This window comes from Haliotis asinina, chromosome 2, assembly GCF_037392515.1.
Source record: "Haliotis asinina isolate JCU_RB_2024 chromosome 2, JCU_Hal_asi_v2, whole genome shotgun sequence".
NCBI lineage: Eukaryota > Metazoa > Mollusca > Gastropoda > Lepetellida > Haliotidae > Haliotis > Haliotis asinina.
The window spans coordinates 95,015,648-95,034,796 of record NC_090281.1 but is presented as its reverse complement, the minus strand read 5'-3'; the positions used below and the strand labels follow the sequence as shown (position 1 = coordinate 95,034,796).

The following is a 19,149-nucleotide window of genomic DNA, read 5'->3' as shown; positions in this document are numbered from 1 at the left end:
TATGCTTATTACAAAGAGGTAAAACATGCCATAGCGTCTTGAAAGATCGACGGTGTGACGGATGACAGAAGACATACTTTACACAACCTCAGAGCAATCCAAGGATTTAAGGATAGATGTTTTCTCTGTATAATTTCTAGATCTAAAGGGCGCATAATTCACGAGATCAAAAACGGACCACTGTATCGATCAAGTTCCGTTACGTATGTGTACCTACAAACAATACACATGAATTTTTCTTTAACATAAATTTCTGTTTAAATTTACATCAGTTCATTTTGGTTTCAGAAGATAACCTAATTACAAAGGTGCTGTGTTGATTTCACACTAACAGTAGACTTGAACTTTGTCTCTCAACGTTAATTAATGATCCTGTGAGAAGGCTGCCACCATATTTCACTTAGTCTATATTTTTTAAGGTGCAATTACGTAAACGCGTATATAAAAGGCAAATGTCATGTTCGAAAATTTTAAATAAGATTGAATATATTTAGGCATATTTGTGTGAACGTTCAGTTTAAGACACGTGCCATTTTAGAACACAGCCTCAAAAATATGTCCGTTGGGAACTACTTTATGGCTTCAATATAACACCGTCATTTCTTTTGATAGCATTTGCTGAATGAAATTTTCCGGGAGGTTCTGGTTGCAGCGCACACATTGAATAGCGTAAGATGCCGAAGGAACCATATCTCGTCTGTATCATCTGACACAAATATAAAAAGTGCAGTTTCAGAACCTTGATGTGATTCTTGTTTTGCCCATGGGTATACAATCCTGTCATGTTGGGGTTATAAACACAGAACGGTGTCATCTACCTGTTCCCACTTGCATAAACCAAACTTAGTTACAACTAATCTCAACTACTGACAGTCGGCTTTATGACCATCTTTCTTAAGTCTTGTATATCACTTGTACACAACCTAAAGGCGAAGGACGCCTTCACCTCTCGGTTGCAGTACGAATACATTTAATTTATTGTATTTCAACTCATATCTGGTAAATGCAACAATATCTGCAATTACAACACAGTCTAATACACTTTGCATGACAAAACTGTTTAGACAAATTCACGTATTAAATATTTAGTATTAATACCAAAGAAATTAATCCCATTGTTCAAATATTCTCTAGAGGCGAACATGAATGCAGATCTGTAGCAATCTCCGTCAGCTGTACTCACATCACCGTACTGTGTCAAGTATCAATTCAGAGAAACTGAAGAAATTGAACTCCATCTGTTTACGATGTATAGAATATCAGTGTCATTCTAATCTTAAATCTTAGGTATAATGGCTATGTACTATACATAAGGGATGATATCCTAGACCGTACTGAATACGGAATTGAATTGAAAAATTTTAAAATCTCTTACAAAACTTTGCAAAACACGAATAATTGAAAAATCTCATACAGAACTTGGAAAAACACGAATAATTGCATTTGCAAGTAATAACACAAATATGTCCAATACAGCTGAAACGTTTTGCCATATGTATTTGGTAATCATTATTAAAACAAACATTTTCATTCGGATATTCAGTATCTTTTATAAAAGCTCGCCTCACTAGAGTCAATATGTAAAATGTGATGGCCAATGTCCATTGTTTTTAGACATTCATTAAATACTTATTAAAAGAAAAATCTGTTCCTGTTAGACTCTACAAAAACAAAACAAAAAATGGTGAGTATGAGTTTGGACATGGAGAAGAACATTGACAAAACGTGACCAGGAAGGAATGAGACGAACACTTTTCATTTGGGAAGTGGTTCTTCGAGAGGTGAGAGTTGTCATGTACACTACTGGAATAAAGTAAGTACGTACGTTATTTTGTGCCATGCAGTTCCTTAATGCAGAAAAGACAATAACATGATTTGATGTGCTAAATGATAATCTCGAAATCTGAATGATGTAACAGTAACCCCTATGGCTCATTCTGGGCTTGACGTAAAAGTCGCTCCATTTTACCCAAAGCATGCTTGATATGAACCCTGTTTCCCGTGCTGTAGATCCGGTCTGTACCAGGCAAGACATGCATCTGAGAACAAAAATCAACGTGTTGCAGGCCGTCCGACTTCAGCCGGTTCCGTACAGTCCTAGAAGTGACAGGATGTAAACCAGGAATGGTCCAGGAACTGGCTGTGTGGAATCGATTTCTTACATGGACCAGCCGAATGTGGATGTCTTGTAGTGACGTCACACAAAAACGGCTGGTCTGGTGTAATCTCTCGTGTTCTCATTCTGCTGAAAACGTCTCCATTCCATTCTCCTGCATACCCATGGCGCGGAGACGCTGATTTTCCGTAAGCCGTTGCAGTTTAGGCTGAAGGTAATGTGCATTCCACAACATTCGGAGGCCAGAATAGTTAACTGTCCTTTAATTTTCAGTATGAGGTGTCCCAAAAAAATAAACAATGCGAACGCTGAGTAAGTGGATTGTGCACAAAGTGCACGTAGCACGCACGATACGCGACATCACATATCATGTAAAGTGCTTTGCTACATGTTTATCTAGACTTATTTCAACTAATTTTATATCACACAATTCTATGTTGTACACAGTAACTTTCATCCGTTAGTACGTTGCGTATTAAGAGAATAACCTGCGAGCTACAAGAGATCACGGAAAATATGTCCCGAGTGAAATTAATGTTCACTGTCGTAAGGTTTACGTTATGAATGAACGCAGTGGTGTGAAAAGAGTTCCGTCATCCAATGAAAATATTCAAGTATACGATCAACCAATCAACGTTAAGAATCAATATGCTGCACACTATGCACATATCAAAAAGATATTACATGGGATCGCCTAACCAGTACAGGTAGTATAAAGCGAAGCCACTCCTTCGTGATTTGAACTATGCTCTGCAGCCTCTAAGTTCACCAAACGGTCAAGGTCATATTCGTAGTTTTCAGACACTTTCCATTTTAATCCTTCCCAGGGGACGAGAGATTTATACAAATTTGTCGCTCCTTTTATCATATATTCAAATGGAAAATAGGATTGTAGCCCTTTAACTTGATAACTAAATGGATTACTTTTGAAGGGAATCTCTGACGTTAAGTCTACAATGCGCTCGAAGTGTCAGTTTGAATCGCTAAGTGTAACAGAATAAAATGTCAGTGTTTGAACGTGATACTGATAATGATAGAACTCTATCTCCTTTAAACGTCATTGTTTCAACTGTATTCCAAGACTATAATGATTGTAGATTGGTTATGATCAATCTTAAGTTTTGATTGCGGCTTGCAATGATGTTGGTCTACATAACTTTGTGTGAATCGATTGCAACCGAAGCTGAAGTCTCAGAGTAGCAACATAGAGACGTACAATAATCGTACAGCAAAGATTGGATTGTATTAGATGGCAAGACACGGTAGGAATAGAGACGTTTCCCTGATAATCGAGTCCAGATCAGACAGTCTAATGAGTGACGTAACGACCATCAGTCCAGGCCAAACCGCACTCATTCACAGAGTCATCGTTAAATTGCAAACGTCATCACATCTCTAATTAGGCTAAGTTATATTTTCATGTTTAGAATGGCCACAGACCGGATTAATTCAAAACAGAATTATTCAATTAACAAGAAGTACCATTCAAACTAATCCTTGATTGTGACGCATACATTTCCATTACAACAGTCAGAAATGTAATTTCTGCTTTCTCAAATAATGAATTGACTTTGGTCGATGAAGCTTTGTGAAGGAACGACAAAAGTTGAAAGACGGACAGTAATAGAATTTTAATCAAATCCAAGACAGTCCATATTGTAGTTAATTCAGTAATGCATTGACGTTCAACGTCGTCTGCCGTTGAGCAGATATGAGTCAATTCACCGTATTCGGTGAAGTGCTATACCTTGGGCAACAATGTGTCATGTGTCATACCGTGTACATATAGATTCCATAAGGGGCAGTGGTCTGCTACATTTGGACTTGCGCTTTATTCAGAGTTCTGCAGGCTGCCATTGTGCTCTGGCTAACAGACTGTTATAGAAAGAGTATTGCATGCGAAATCACCAGGTCAAACATCCATGACAGACCAGCCGGACAGTATAGCGGTTACAGCCACTCTAGCCCGTTTGCCTTAAAAGCAGACCGATGCAGTCTAACTCGAAAAGTAATGGACAGTAAAAGCTCTGGTGTTCGAGAACTGCGTCAATACTTTAATGACATATTGTTACACACCTTTTTCTTTTTCTATTGGGGACTACGATCATCGTTTTGTTGAGTATAACATGTTTATTAGTTTTCGAGTTAGACTGCAAATCATCGGCCCACTTTTGAGTCAAGACGACTGTGCCTTACGGGCTCAATAAAACTTCCTGCTTAGTATTGTTGTATTTATTTTTATCATAACTAGTGTGGTTCTACCTGATCTTGTAAGCAAACATAAACGCTCTCACTAAATTGTCATACTATGCTTCAAACATGCTTCAAAACCAGCTAACGTAGCACTTACTACCGTCTATGAGACATCTCCCTTAAATGCAGAGCTTATTGTACAATTCAGACTATAGCAGTAAGCAGACCTTTTGCAACCTGAAAATAACCGGAAGCTCAATCTCAAAGTACTGCGACACGAAACATTATACGGAGCTTGTTGCACCGGGGCTTTTGTAACCATAATGAATCATACCATTTGATATTGTTAACGCATATACCAATTGCTGACGTATTCTTAAAATATTCTACAATTGCTAACAATGAACTCGGAACGAGAAACATTTACAGTAGAGTCAATTTACACAGTTGGTAATACGCTTATTGAATGACTAACGAGCGGCGAAGCATTATGGATTTGCAGTCCCAAGAGAAAGAATTAAATAAAGCGTCGAATCGTTGGCGACGGACGTACAACTTTAATTCACAAGGGACGGATAATCCGTAATGAGAAGTTTCGAGTATTTTGAGAAAGAAAATAGGAAAACCTCACGGACGTGACAAGCCTACAGAGAAGGTTCACGTAATGTAAAAAGTCACCTCCAGAGAATAGGACTGGTCTCTTTTCAGTGTTCTGTAACTTTCTCAAATCGAGCAGTACTCAAATTCAGGATAATTTCATTTAAGTTTCAAACTGACAAAACATGGGAGTTCCGTCTTCAGTTCATTGCAGTTGACTGATGTTGACTGCGCCACATTCATACATCATGATGCATACAGGCAAATAAATGTCTGTTGACATTTTTGTGAAACGTATAACTGGTGACATTTAGCTTATTTCATGTACATGTCGCTAAAAATGCCGTAAACAGAGAATTCGTTTAACTGTTTGAACGTGTTAGGCGAATGTACAGAAGCAGTATGCTTCGCGGCTGTACGGTTTCATATTGGCGATAGATTCACTGAAAGTCAGTCGACATCCGTAATGTGACCCAAGTGTGTCGTTATTAGCAGTTCATGGCATTGTTTCCAACAATGTGTCAACAAACTGATCTAAACCACAAATCAGTGATGTCCCATATGTGGTATGGTATTAAACTTACACTTCAAATACTCACGTTAATAAATAGTTCACTACTGTACATTAGCCTGATTATCGTACCATACCATTTTGTTTTATGCTTGAAATAAAACAGATTACGTCTCCTTAATAACTAAATGAGTGTTGTCCTTTATTATATAATTATATAATTTTATAATTTATATAATTATATAATTTTAACCTACACTAAAATACAAAATTGATACTCCGTATATTAGAGTATCACAGGGCTAAAACAACGACTGCAGGGACTGGTTCATTGAACCATCCGCATCATTAGGTCTATGTTTAAGTGTTGGAGTTTAGATGAATGTAGACTAAATGCCAGGGAATGACATGCATAAACTGATTTTAGCTTTCATCTACCCTCAGATTTGGCGTCGTATTTGAACACGGTTATGAGACGCCCCAGCACAAACACCTCTTTGTGAATCCGAGCCAAGGGAAACATTTACAAAGATGTAAAAAGAAATATCCAGCAAATACTCATCCACTCTTTTCGAAAACCGTTAGACCATTATGAGATGAATGAAAGATACTTGACAGAGCTCATAACGTCCACGATGCATGGCGAAGATCAATCAGAAACAACATGGAACATCATGGTATGAAAGAATCGAACCATCGGCACACAGCTTAAGTGGCTATCAACGGCGCGTACCTTCTACTCAAGAGATTTAAGTCTGTTAACTCAATTGGTGGTCCGTTTATGCCTCCTTTTGAATTCAACAGGGTCGATTTAAATGATAGCATCACTTTCGCGGACATTACGATCATTAACGGGAGTACTTGGGTTTTTTCTTTGCCGCATATTTTTCTCATTCCATTTGCATTTTGCAACTGAAGCATATAAACTGGGTGTTCATTAAGTCACGTTCTGTAGCCCCATTCGTTTATGCATGTATCATTACTGTAGGTAATGGATGATGATAGAATGTATATGCAGTCTGTGCCTAGACCTATGTCCAAAGCTAAAATGCATGCCAGTGCTCTTCAGATTACGTGTTTTCCTCTGTACTTATTTAGTGAGTGAGTGAGTGAGTGAGGGAATGGGGGAGTAGGGGAGTGAGGTTTTAAACCGCAATGTACCAGCAATATCACGGGGGAACACCATAAATGGGTATCACATTGTAGACATTTCGAGATTCCAATCCAGGACTTCGGGTTGGCGCGGAACACTCGGCTACTTCACGATATGTTCCGTTATATAACCAAGACTGTTCCATACGCAGAAATCACCACACACACAGTATGCCTCACCATCCATAACACGCACCTCGCCTTAGCTTCATCTCACCTGTACATTGTTCTGAGCCTAGCTGCAATAACTGTTCAAGTTGCATGCACACAAGCTCGCACGTATGCGCACACAGACGTACATATCATATAGGTACAATAATGTTGAACGCAGTGGTAACCCTGCTTGCTCCTCACCGTCCTAATGTATTTCTGAATATGTTGAAGATATTTGTTTCCAGACTCCAGATTAGCTCTGCTCACTTTGGAGTCGTAATAGGTTGTGTAATGGGTGCTTAGGTCTTTGAGACCACTTTCATGCAGAGACGCTAAACGATAGAAAACTTGAATAGATGCTCCGAATCTTTTTTCGGTCAGTAATGTCCTTTTGCAAACATCGGTTTTTGTGAGTATATTTTGGAGCAAAACAGTTCGGTGAATACAATAGAAGTTTCAGAGGATCATTGTTGACCATAGGTTCTCCTTTTTATGTAACCTGATCTGCAATATTCTATATTGGAGCGATAACAATAATCATAAATATCGCATTCCAAGACGGTATTTAAGCGAAGTCGCAATCAACGTTCTAGTTACTTGGTATACTCCAAAACATTTTGTTCATTGGAATAATAGACATCTATAAGAAATCTGTTGGTTGGTACCTATCATAGTAACATAAAGTCAGTACATATCTCGACTGAAATAGGGCTTCCAACATCCATCAACGTAACGGTATTTCATCTCAAACGAAGTGTAGAGGTTGAAGGTAAAGGCTTTCCATCGTTCGTTTTCAATTAAATGGATATAATGTATATGTCACCACTTCATTAGTTTGGCAATATCTCCAAGCTCTGTAATGTTTCCCAGATAATGGCAATGGAATAATTTCACACATAAAATATGCCTTTACACTTCCCTCAAAGGAAAAACAATTGCTTGCAAACTGAATTAATCTGTGGACCACATTGATACCAATCAATATTCTTTTGCTTTGCATTCCAGTTCGTTTCAACTATATATACACCAGCATATCATGATATGTACAATCGAGCGTTCCCACAAACCTGGGATTAATCTAACGCTCATGTCATAACAAGAAGTACGAAACTTCGAATCCATAACCTTTCGTATTCGTTCAAAAACTAGTCTTCATATTACGATCGCCATAACGGTGTGATATTAAATTTGTTCTCTAGCAGATCCATTCTTACTAATTAGGGAATAATAATCCACATGCACGATAGCGTTTTGTCACGTCTAGGCAGTGTCAATACTTGGCGAACACTGCTACGCATACCGATATTGTTATTACAGGGAGGCTGGAGGCTCTTCGGATAGGCAAACAGACAGATGGATGACGTATAGACTCCAGAACTCATGTTAAGAAATAGAGGGATACTAAAATCGCTTGGGTAATTAGATGGACACATATTTCGGGTGTATAAGATATCATATTTGATAGCACATTGTTAAAAGGCACAGTCTTTGTAATCGTAGAACATGGCTGAAATGAAATGTCACTTTGTATGACAATTTTCATGTGAGCACGTCCGTAATTGTGCAGCATCTGCAATTTGCAACATAAACATATTTAATACCATATACACAGACCTAATTCCAATGATGACCCGGTCCATGTGTCATATTGTACTTATATCCTGTCTTCCCCCGCCTCGCATAGAACGAGACTAGCTCTTCCCCACATGGGTACAATATGTGAAGTCCAATTTTGGTGTACTGAATGTGGCATAAATGGTGAAGGTGAAATGCGGCGTAGAAAGGTGCCTTCCTCAATCATGCGAAAGCGTCAAAAGCTTTCCATTTCTCGAGATAGTTTTAGATTGATGGTTGATTTCATATTTGGACACATACACGAAACATTCAGTTTTCAAACCACATCAAAATGTTTATGAACACTAGATATGGATATATGCATGCCATTACATGTACATTAGCACATAGATGCACAATGTCCATCTACATGTCGCAATGGCCATATTCCATTGATAATATCACATGGCAAACTTACAATGACGTTTTGATTTTTTTTTATCACCGACGATATGACAGTTAGTGAGAGTTTTCTTCACTGATACTGGCGATCGATGTATAATGTGATACAAGAGGACACAAATGTCAGCATACAACATTAAGCAAGATGGCTACACAAAGTCTTATACGTGCCGATACATTTACACACGGATCCAATTTACCCCATATGATATGATAGCAATTGTATGCATAATTATATCTTGTGGTCTTTCCAGCAACTTTGACATAATGGATTAGATATTATCAATCTGGCAATATGCATCTATTTTATTCCATAAATATATAAATAATCACTCGACTCACAAAATAATCGTCTTCATTATGCAAGTTTCATACATTTTTTTGGTTAAGTACCAAGATTGCAAGTGAAGATGAATCGTTAATAAACATATTTTTCTTAGAAATTGCGTTATGGAATATGTTAGCTTTGTACGCTGACCATATCGCTAGAGTGATACCCACCGGGAAAACGTATTGGAAATGTCGAGTTGATGATGTACAGCGGGCTTATGGTGACTGACGGCAATTGACACCATTAACATCAATAGGCTACTACAGACACATAAATAATGGATAAACCGTTACACAGACGGCTTTTCATGAAGATCCAGTACACTATTAGGACCGCGTGGATCGACTATATGTATATAGCTTATCATTCATCGATTCAACCTTTGGTGAATTGCTCCAATTTCTGGTATCATCAATGCCACAAGTACAACAATTGTGGAGACCACTTACAAAGCAAAGAACAATCCTTATACAGTGATATTGTCCCCAGATAAATTAGCTATTGTTACAGAAATATGTCCTTCATAGATATTCTGTAAATATTATGCTAACACGTGCAATGAAGCCTGTTTTGAATGATATAACATCTTCTAACGCGTATTAAATGTTAACATTTTTTTCAAAATCGGTCTGTCTTTTAATGATTCCCTCAGACTGTCTCGTAAAATATTGAGAGTGTATAGTCAACTTGATTTGAAGTATAACGCAAAACATGGATATATACATGCATGTTCTTTAGGCTGACACATGACTATGTTTTCGCGGACGCCACTGTCATCGTTCATTTCCATTCACATGACTCTCATGGCTGTGTTGCGAATTAAACCGAAAGAATTTATTTATTTATGAGGACATTCAAAACTGGATATTCTTTGCGTTCACATTACATATTCTAATCAGCCTGGTCAACAATGCCTCGTTACTTATGTTCATTGTCAACCGTTGATATCACAAGATCAAACGTATGAATACTGACCAAGAATTACACGTTTGCATCGAATGAAATGTTCCTGTGCGCTTGTATATTAATAGAGGTTGTATTGGTAACCTGGTCCGCAAATAGATGAAATACCGTTTTGTATGTTTGCGAATCAGTGACCAAAACATTATGTTCCTGACGTTATTAACTATAATTATGATATTCTAATACAATTCCAAAATTTAACTTGATGGGCTAAACTAGTTTCATCGTTGTGTTGGTGATAAATTATGAAAACAGTTTCGGAATTGCAGAAAAGGTCTCTACGTTTTGCACAGAATTCGTCTGAAGTTGGAAATGGCTCAGTCGTTTGAATGTATGTACAAACACATACAGGTAGAGAGGAAAATGTGCTTAATATGGAACAGTTCGTATGGTTGTCAGCACTGATGAGTCAGTGAGATTGATTTGTGAGTCGTTATTAGTGTTACAGCTGAGTGACGGTGGTTAGTATCGGATATCCTGGCAATATCCAGTACGCGTGGCTATGAAACAAATCTGTAACTGGACAAACGTAGCAAACAGTACTAAACTTGGGATAATTGATGAAGAGATATGCATGTTTAAAAGACTGAATCGCTAGCGTGCAGATCCTAAACAACTTCAACCTAATTTTGCCTTTAAGCCTCTTTCGATTTATGACAAATATTTACTTCACCTGTTGTCAGATACGCGCTGCATGTATGCTGAACATGCAGACTTGTCGATCAATAGACGAAATGTATGTGCATACCACCACGCAACAAACTTCTCTCTGTGCGAATCTTACAATACTTCAGGTTACAATGGCAACAAGTTATAGTATTCCATACAATGCAGATTTGAAAGAGAGTTGAGATCAATGGTGTCTAATGGGCCACTTGATTGATGTAGTTCTCATGCGTTACCTAATAAAGACGGCATCATTACGACTCTCTTCTATAGATAGCTTGAAATAAACATACAATGCCTCTCCAGGCTATTCACAAGTAATGTCTGAAGCGAGCTGTTACAACCTGCGGTAGTAATGTGTCTACATTAACCAGAAAAAGTTAAATGGGAGACTATGCACGTTGCCAAGCTCCTTGCGATATTCTGTTGCATTGTTTTATTGTGTTTTATCACTCTTACACACGGAAAACGTCCACAAAAATGTTTCAGATGGTGGCAAACAGTTATCAGAGTTATTTGTGGTTGAAAAACATTCACAACAACGCATATTCTTTAGAGTGGGTGAGTGAGTTTATTTTTACGCCACACTCAGCAATATTCCAGATATATGGCGGCGGTCTGTAAATAATCGAGTGTGGACCAGACAATCCAGTCACCAACAACATGAGCATCGATCTGTGCAAATGGGAACCAATGACATGTGTTAGCCAAGTTTTGCCTTTCACGTATAGTGTTCTTTTCTTGTGGAATTTCCATATTCGACATTGGGAACACGGGTGTCCCAGTCGAAATGGTGCCGTCATTAGGCGTAGGGAATCAGTTTCTGTATATGTACCGGAACGGAATGAATATGAGGTCGAATCGGCCTAGGAACTGCCCGTGCTTCGTGCTGAGTGGGTGAGTGAGGTTATATTTACGCCGAACTCAGCAATAGCCAAGCCATGTAGCGGCGTTCTGTGAATAATCGAGTCTGGACTAGACAATCCAGTGATCAGCAGCATGAGCATCGATCTGCCCCACTGGGAACTAATGACGTGTCAACCAAGTCAGCGAGCCTGACCACCCGATCCCGTTAGTCGCCTCTTACGACAAGCATAGTTGCCCTTTATGGCAAGCATGGTTTGCTAAAGTCCTATTCGACCCCGGGACCTTCACGGGTCCATATTCTTTAGAAGTATCTAGTACTCTCTTTGACTTTTGTACGTGGTCCTTGCCTTTAACATTTTGATATAATACTATCGTAACTGTGGCTGAATGTTATTGACAAACTTGAGTTTCTCTCATGCTTAGTTCATCTATATTCATTGCTTTCATAAGCACGTTTCTTTATAGTCTGCGTTGTACAATGGAATAGTTTCCTGAGATTTCTTGTGAATATAAAACGTTTTATGGCAAATTTTAAGTGTAGTATGGAACTGAGTCTCAACTATCAATGGCACACACGTGGTCAATACGTCAAGCGAGAGAAATCGTGAGTAATATGTATTGCTGTATAGTTGGGATAGAATCCTAGTTTTGGAAAGATTTCTAAAGACGAAATGTGCTTCAACAATCATCAGTCAGCAGTCAGATTACACACCACATGTGTCCGTCACAAAGCTGATATCTAGATGCCGCACGCGTATGGACAGTTCATTGTGTGAGTGAGATTAAATTTAAATATTTCATCCATATCGTGACAAAAACAAGTTGTGAAGTACTCTAAGTACATGTGAATTATATATATATATTAAAACAAAACGAAACTGTCACCGAAGGACAGTAAAACCGACTAGAATATCACAGTAATTTAGAAGTAAAATTAGTATATATCTCTAAAATTTGATTTCAAATACGAAGAAGACTGCATTGAAAAGGCTATAGATTGCCAACAACTAAAGGTAGATCACCATAATAGGGACCATGTGGACTTACTCTACATCTCCTTCCTGAATGGACCCTAGCTGGATTTACACCATCCCTTCAGCTGTTAGCAGTTTCCACACATCTAGCCAAACATTACAAATGAATAGTTCAGTACATTCAAGGTGCCCAGTATAACAAAAAGAGAAACACCCAGTGGGAACTGTAGTAACTATGAGAGTGCGCCTAAAGACATTTGTTTGGGCGGGTAATCGAGAAAATCATTCCCTAGAAATAATGTTATAGTTTTGAAGCCACTTTACGTTTGAGTTCCATCGAGGAATACCAGATCAGTTGGGGGCAGATAGTTCAGGATAACAGACGACGCAGATATCACCCTGACGCAGATATCACCCTGACGTAGATGTGAACCCTCGTAGTATTTCGGAAAGCATTCACTTACATGAATAATGTTCACATGAACATTGGCTAACAGTCAAATATGCAGTCGTTCACGTTTGAAAGAGGCCATCAAAATATGGATTGAATCGTCTTCCAACTCAGGTTTCGTAAGCTGGACCAAGCAGGCGTCAACTGGTTATACGTGACATGATACAGACAACATCAATGTTACACAAGGCATTAATGACAAAGTCTAGACTTAGAGTAGAAATGTCCACTTTCTGTATGATCTAGCGCCTCTTTAAATATCGTGAGCTCGGTTAGATGGGAACTAAACAGCTGTATTTCATAATCCGTAGCTTCGTTTAATATTTCTTCCCCTCAAAATTACAAAATCCCGCAATCAGTCCGTCACATGTTTCAACATGACAGCGTGTATACGGGTTATTATTCATCGCTAGCCAAATCAGTGAACGCCTTAGGGTCGCCGTCACCTACTGACTTCAGATAATTAATTAGAACATAAAAGGCCATAGTAATGATGGCAATCATGTATGCATGTTGTATTAGAACAGGATATATCATATGCCTTCGTTCTAATTGGTTTGGGCTCATAAAGGCAACGTATCGGAGTTTTGATATCATACATGCAATACATGATTATGTCAATGGATGTGAATACTGACGATATTTATAAGCGTATGTCAGTGCCAACTTGGCAAACATTTTGCCTTGGTTTCCACTTTGATGTATTGTCGTCTCAAACGTAATGCTAACATACAGTAACTGATCATGTGATTATACCATCTCGTACATTTTTCATGTTCTTAATACTGTGGACGCTAACACTTTGCATAACATACGTTGTCGCTTTACTGATTGTATGTTACACATTTCATAAAATGCACGCTACCACTTCCGAGCAATGCATGATACCCCCTCACGTAATGAAGGCTACCACTTCACAATGCATCATCCTATCCCCTTCACACATTTCACCCTACCCCTTCACAAAATGCACGATACCCCATCACATAATGCACGATACCCCTACACAATGCACCCTACCCCTTCACCCCTTCCACTCAACCCCCTTCACACATTTTACTCTACGCCCTCCCCACAATAAACGCTACCTGTTCACACAGTGCCCGCTATGCCCTCACACAGTGCACGCTACTCCATCACACAATGCACGCTACCCCTTCACACAATGCACGCTACTCTTTACACAATGCACTTTACCCGTATACACGATTCATGCTGCCCCTTCACACAATGCACGATATTCTTCACATTTAGCATGCTAAAAGTTAATACACAGCACGCTACCCCTTCACACTGGTTCACTGCATTGTATGATAATAGCTAACCATGGAATCACGAGAACTTGGTAGTCAGTGATGACGTAGCGCTACTAGTATAAATGATTGGCACATGGTGTCTTGAGCAACAACTGGATCACAATATCACGGTGCGCAATTGTGTATGAACTTTGAATCTTCAAACATATTAGAATTACTTTTTGCCTGGCAGCTGATTGCAAGTTTACCATCGATCTCTCCTTTGAAAATGCGCTGCTTGTAGGCTAAATAAATCACCCAGGCTCTCCCAGGACTGCGATTTTTGTTTTGCAAGATGCGCTCACGCAACATGCTGTACTATATTAAAACATCCAGTTTGTTGTATTTCACTGGCTGCATTACCGTCTCCGTGGTGTAGTGGTTATAGCGTCCGCCAAGAGAGCGGAAGGTCGCGAGTTCGATCCCCGGTCGCGTCATACTAAATAGACGTTAACATATGATACCTGTTGGTCTCTGCTAGGCGCTCGGCATCAGTGAGTCGGACTGGTTGGTGCTGAGTCAGTGTAATGTGTCTGAGTGGGGTATTCATGCTTAACTGTGGTATGGCATCACGGTGAACTGGCACTATAACACCAGCTTAAATGTAGTTAGAGCAGCCGAACACACACACGCATGCACGTCGTCATATGAGCTAAATATTCTCAAGCCTGTCATCTCACCCCATGTGTTGTATTATATAGCTCTTCCAGTCGGTTCGTCAGATGTCTGCTTCTAAGAATCACCATTGCGGATAACGCAATGTTTATAATTACACTGTAAAGAGCGTATGTAAAGCACGTGCTTGAAGTGTATGCGTGTGTGTGCGTGTGTGTGTGTGTGTGCGTGCGTGTGCGTATACGCTTGCGGGCTGGAGGGCGTATGTGTGTGTGGATGGGGGTTGTACCGTTGTTGTGTGTGAATCGCGGAGCTAGGAGTAAGAAGGAAACACGCCACGGGCACTACAGTGACTGAAGGGCACATCTGTTTCCTCATTTAGGTAAAGTAAACACTCACGAGAAATTCGTAATTCAAGCTGAAAGTTCAGGGCTATCACATTTCGCATTTGGAGATATATGCATATATCATCAAATCATTAAGACGAACTCCCGCTCATTGAACGACACGTGCAAGGAACATTCCAGTTTAATCCAACCCATGGATAGCTGCACTGTCAACGTCATCACCGTAATTGTCGTCGTCGTTCTAACCGTAATTATTGTGTGACAGTCTTTAAATCGATTCCGTGAACGCTACAGTCAATGTCTGCCACATGATATCGTAATCAATGGCTGATTAAAATTCACTTTTCAATAGGTCATCACTCGAATCGTTCAGGCAATCAACACAGCATCATTAATAAGAAATGTACAAAACACTTTACTGCAATAATGTATTCCCAACCAGCCAAGCTTGTCTGGTTGCAGAGAATCGGACAGTCGGGTTTAACAAAACGTTAGCTAAATCTTAAAAGCTCACATCGATTAATTGTCTCGAGGACAAATAACTCAAATCTGTTTAAATCGATTAATTGTCTCGAGGACAAATACATCAAATCTGTGTACAGGGAAACGGGAGCAGATTGCTTGCCAATATTGTAAATTAAAATCACTGTAGTACTTACCTTGTAGATAACGGATGGTAATACACATAGTTTCTCCGAACACAAAGTTTTTGAGCACCATGGGGATAAGGGTAAAAGGCATGCAGAAAACAGCTAGAAGCAAGTCGCTAATAGATAGGTTTAATAGGTACACGTTCGTGATTGTTCTCATTTTCTTGTTCTGTATGAGCGTCACAATGACGAGGATATTCCCAATCACCGACAGAAGAAACAGTATCACATACAGCGGAATTTGAATGTTCATCTCAAGCGGTTTGGCCATGGGACGCCGTCGGAACAGTGTCCCGTTACTGTCGTTGCCGGGTAGGGTAGTTGTCAAGCCATTGTCGAACGGCTGGGACAATGCATGAATTAAGTTCTCCGAGACATTACACAGGGCCTGGGTGATTGCCTCAGACGTGATGTCGGTACAGTTTAACTTCACGTCTGTCATGGTTGAAAGTCCTTCTGTCAAAGTTTCTGAAACGTTAAGCACAGATCACGAAACTATTCCACAAAACCTTGTAACTAATCTTCAATCATCGTTGTACCAAACTATCATTAAACGTTTCCTTAAAGCAGATCCGAACTCACTGGAAGTCCCTGCATTTTTTGGCAGCAGTAATTCGCGAGTGTTGGGTACAGGACATTCCAAATTTAATAGAGATCCATCTAGACTACACTACAACAACTTCTCAGTCCAATTCACTTGTGTTGGGTTTAAAATTGGAGATGCACTCTTGAAACCATCATCGAGAAGATGTTTTGAAAATCTCAGACAAACATCCATAAAACGCCCGGCGTAACCCTACGGTAACCGTAATGAAGGAATCAAATTAGCTGAAAGTTGTTTCGCTGAGGACGGCGACTGGGTTTGATACAGACGTGCTGCGCAAATTCACCAGTTAGAATTCTGTAGAGTAACAGCTTCCGTCAATAAGCACCGCCTTTAGGCGAGCCGCGTCGCCCACCGGTAAGGTACTAAAGCGAGCGCACCATCTTTCCAACTACACGTGAGAGAGACGTGTTTTTCGCTTTTGATTGACGTCGAGTAGGAGGGTTTGTCATGTTCGCCCGCCTTAAAATCGATAGATTCAACGCTAACACTTCATGACGCTATATTCCTGCCTATCACACTCCTGGCTCTGTTGATGTTGCAGAGCCTTGTAGATTGAGAACGGTTCGGAGGTGGCGTACTGCTCCAACAATTCATCGTTTGTACTTCAGAATGAAGTCCTGCAAATTCACTTACGTAAGAGCCCTTCTTGTGCCTGTGGGTCGGATGGAAATAGCATTGCAGCTGGTTGTGTACACGGGCTGTGATTATTTTGACTCAAACACTCATTTAATCATCAATGTCCAAGCTCGCACCCTAAAACTATCTCTTCAGTACTATGGAATTATGTTCATGCTGCATGTACAGAGTTCCGGTTTTAGATAACTGGATCGTATGTGCAAATACTTCCCATTGAGTTTCTGTTTGACAATGTCTCGTTGATTAATAACAGTACTTCCCTCATCCATTACATCCGACGCTGCACCTTGCGGCGGAGCATTGCTTGTAGTCATGTTTTCAGTAATAGTCAGGATTCAATTTGTATATAAACGCCGCTGAAAAAACTGTAGGTTGTTGATTGTGATTGACGTGAGTCCAGTTAGTGGGTCAAAGTGCAAAGTTAATCAATAATAGCTAGTTTGAAGCCCGTATTATATGAATGGCTCAAAAGTCTTCTCAAGTCCCTGCAGTAGTCTAGGCTTGTAACAGCGGCCTTGTAAGTATGCAGTTTCAAAGGAAATATTCCAAACAGTTTTGAGAGATGGCTGGTGATGGTGTGAGATTTGAACAGGGTGTCCTTGGTTGAGTTGGGGAAGGTAACAAGAGTTGAGGGTTCAGGTTTCCATTGGTCAAAATCAACATTCCAGGCTGCTTAATGTCTCAAGATTAAATGAGTGAGTGAGTTTAGTTTTACGCCGCACCCAGCGATACTCCAGCTATATGCCGGCGGTATGTAAATAATCTCCTCGGGACCAGTACTCAGCGGCATGAGCATCGATCTGCGCAAATGGGAACCAATGACATGTGTCAGTCAAGTCAGCTAGCCTGACCACCCGATCCCGTTAGTGGCCTCTTACGACAAACAAAGTCGCATTTTATGGCAAGCATGGTTTGCTGAAGGCCTTTTCTACCCCGGACCTTCACGGGTCCTCAAAGTTTAAGTTTGGAGGTTATTTATATGCCATTTAACCTTCAAAATATTAGGTTGTATGTACACGTAAGGGAACGATCCATGACGTATAGTATTCCCAGAAATTATTGAGAATCATGTTGCGTCATGAAACTCATTACGTTTATTATCTTCTGGCGTTTTACTTACATAAACATGTTAAAACATCATCCTTTTACAGTCTCAGTCTTGTTTTAGTACTTTGTTAGACCTCCTCGCTCAGCAACGCATGCCTGAATACGCCTAGGCACACTACCCATCAAAGGTTGTAGGTAATCGTGTGACAGGGTATCCCAATATTGGACCACCTCGGCCTTCATATCTTCAATATTTCTCAGTCCCTTTTGGTTTATTCTGCCCTTCATGATTCCCCACATATTCTCAATTGGGTTTAGGTCTGGGCTGTAACTGGGTCAGTCTAAAACTTGAACATTTTCGCCCGACAACCACTGTTTTGTGTAGCGCGCAGTGTGTTTTGGGTCATTATCATGCTGGAAAATCCAAACATCTTCAATGTTTGTGCTGTCGGAAGAAGGTGACCATTTAGAATGTCAACGTATCTTTCTTTTGTCAAGTTTCCCGTGAAAACACACAATGGTGTTACTCCGCGAGCCGATATGTCACCCCACATGTGAAACTTCGGGCTATGTTTTGGTCGCTGGTAGATAGGTTTGACAGTATCTTTGGTCCAAATTTTCACACAATTAGGGAAAAGCCAAACAGAACTTTCATCCGAAAAGAAAACATTATCCCAATCTTGATTTTCATGAGCCCGACACCAGTTTAAACGTTTTTCCTGATGTGCATCTTTCATCAACGGCGAGGGAATTCCACGTTTTATCACCCAATTAAGTCTCTGTAATTCCTGCCTAACTGTTTCATTGCATACCTGAGGACTTCCTCTGCTAATCATTTCATTTCTGATGTTCTCAACACTTTTCAATTTTTCAACTCACAATCTGCCCAAGTCTTCGGCGATCCACAGCACTGAATTTCCTAGGCCGACCTGCCCCTGCTTTGTGCTCTATCCCGGTTACTG

The 19,149-nt window shown here is 39.9% G+C and overlaps 1 protein-coding gene across 1 annotated transcript in view; it reads right to left on the bottom strand.

Moving 5' to 3' along the window:
- Positions 1-16,733, bottom strand: part of LOC137273041 (cholecystokinin receptor type A-like) — a 51,019-nt gene extending 34,286 nt beyond the window's left edge. Inside the window, exon 1 of the mRNA XM_067805483.1 lies at positions 15,907-16,733. Within this exon, the coding sequence (XP_067661584.1) occupies positions 15,907-16,339 (433 nt within the window). The 5' untranslated portion in view covers positions 16,340-16,733. The remainder of the gene's footprint in view (positions 1-15,906) is intronic.
- Between the last annotated feature and the right edge of the window lie 2,416 nt (positions 16,734-19,149).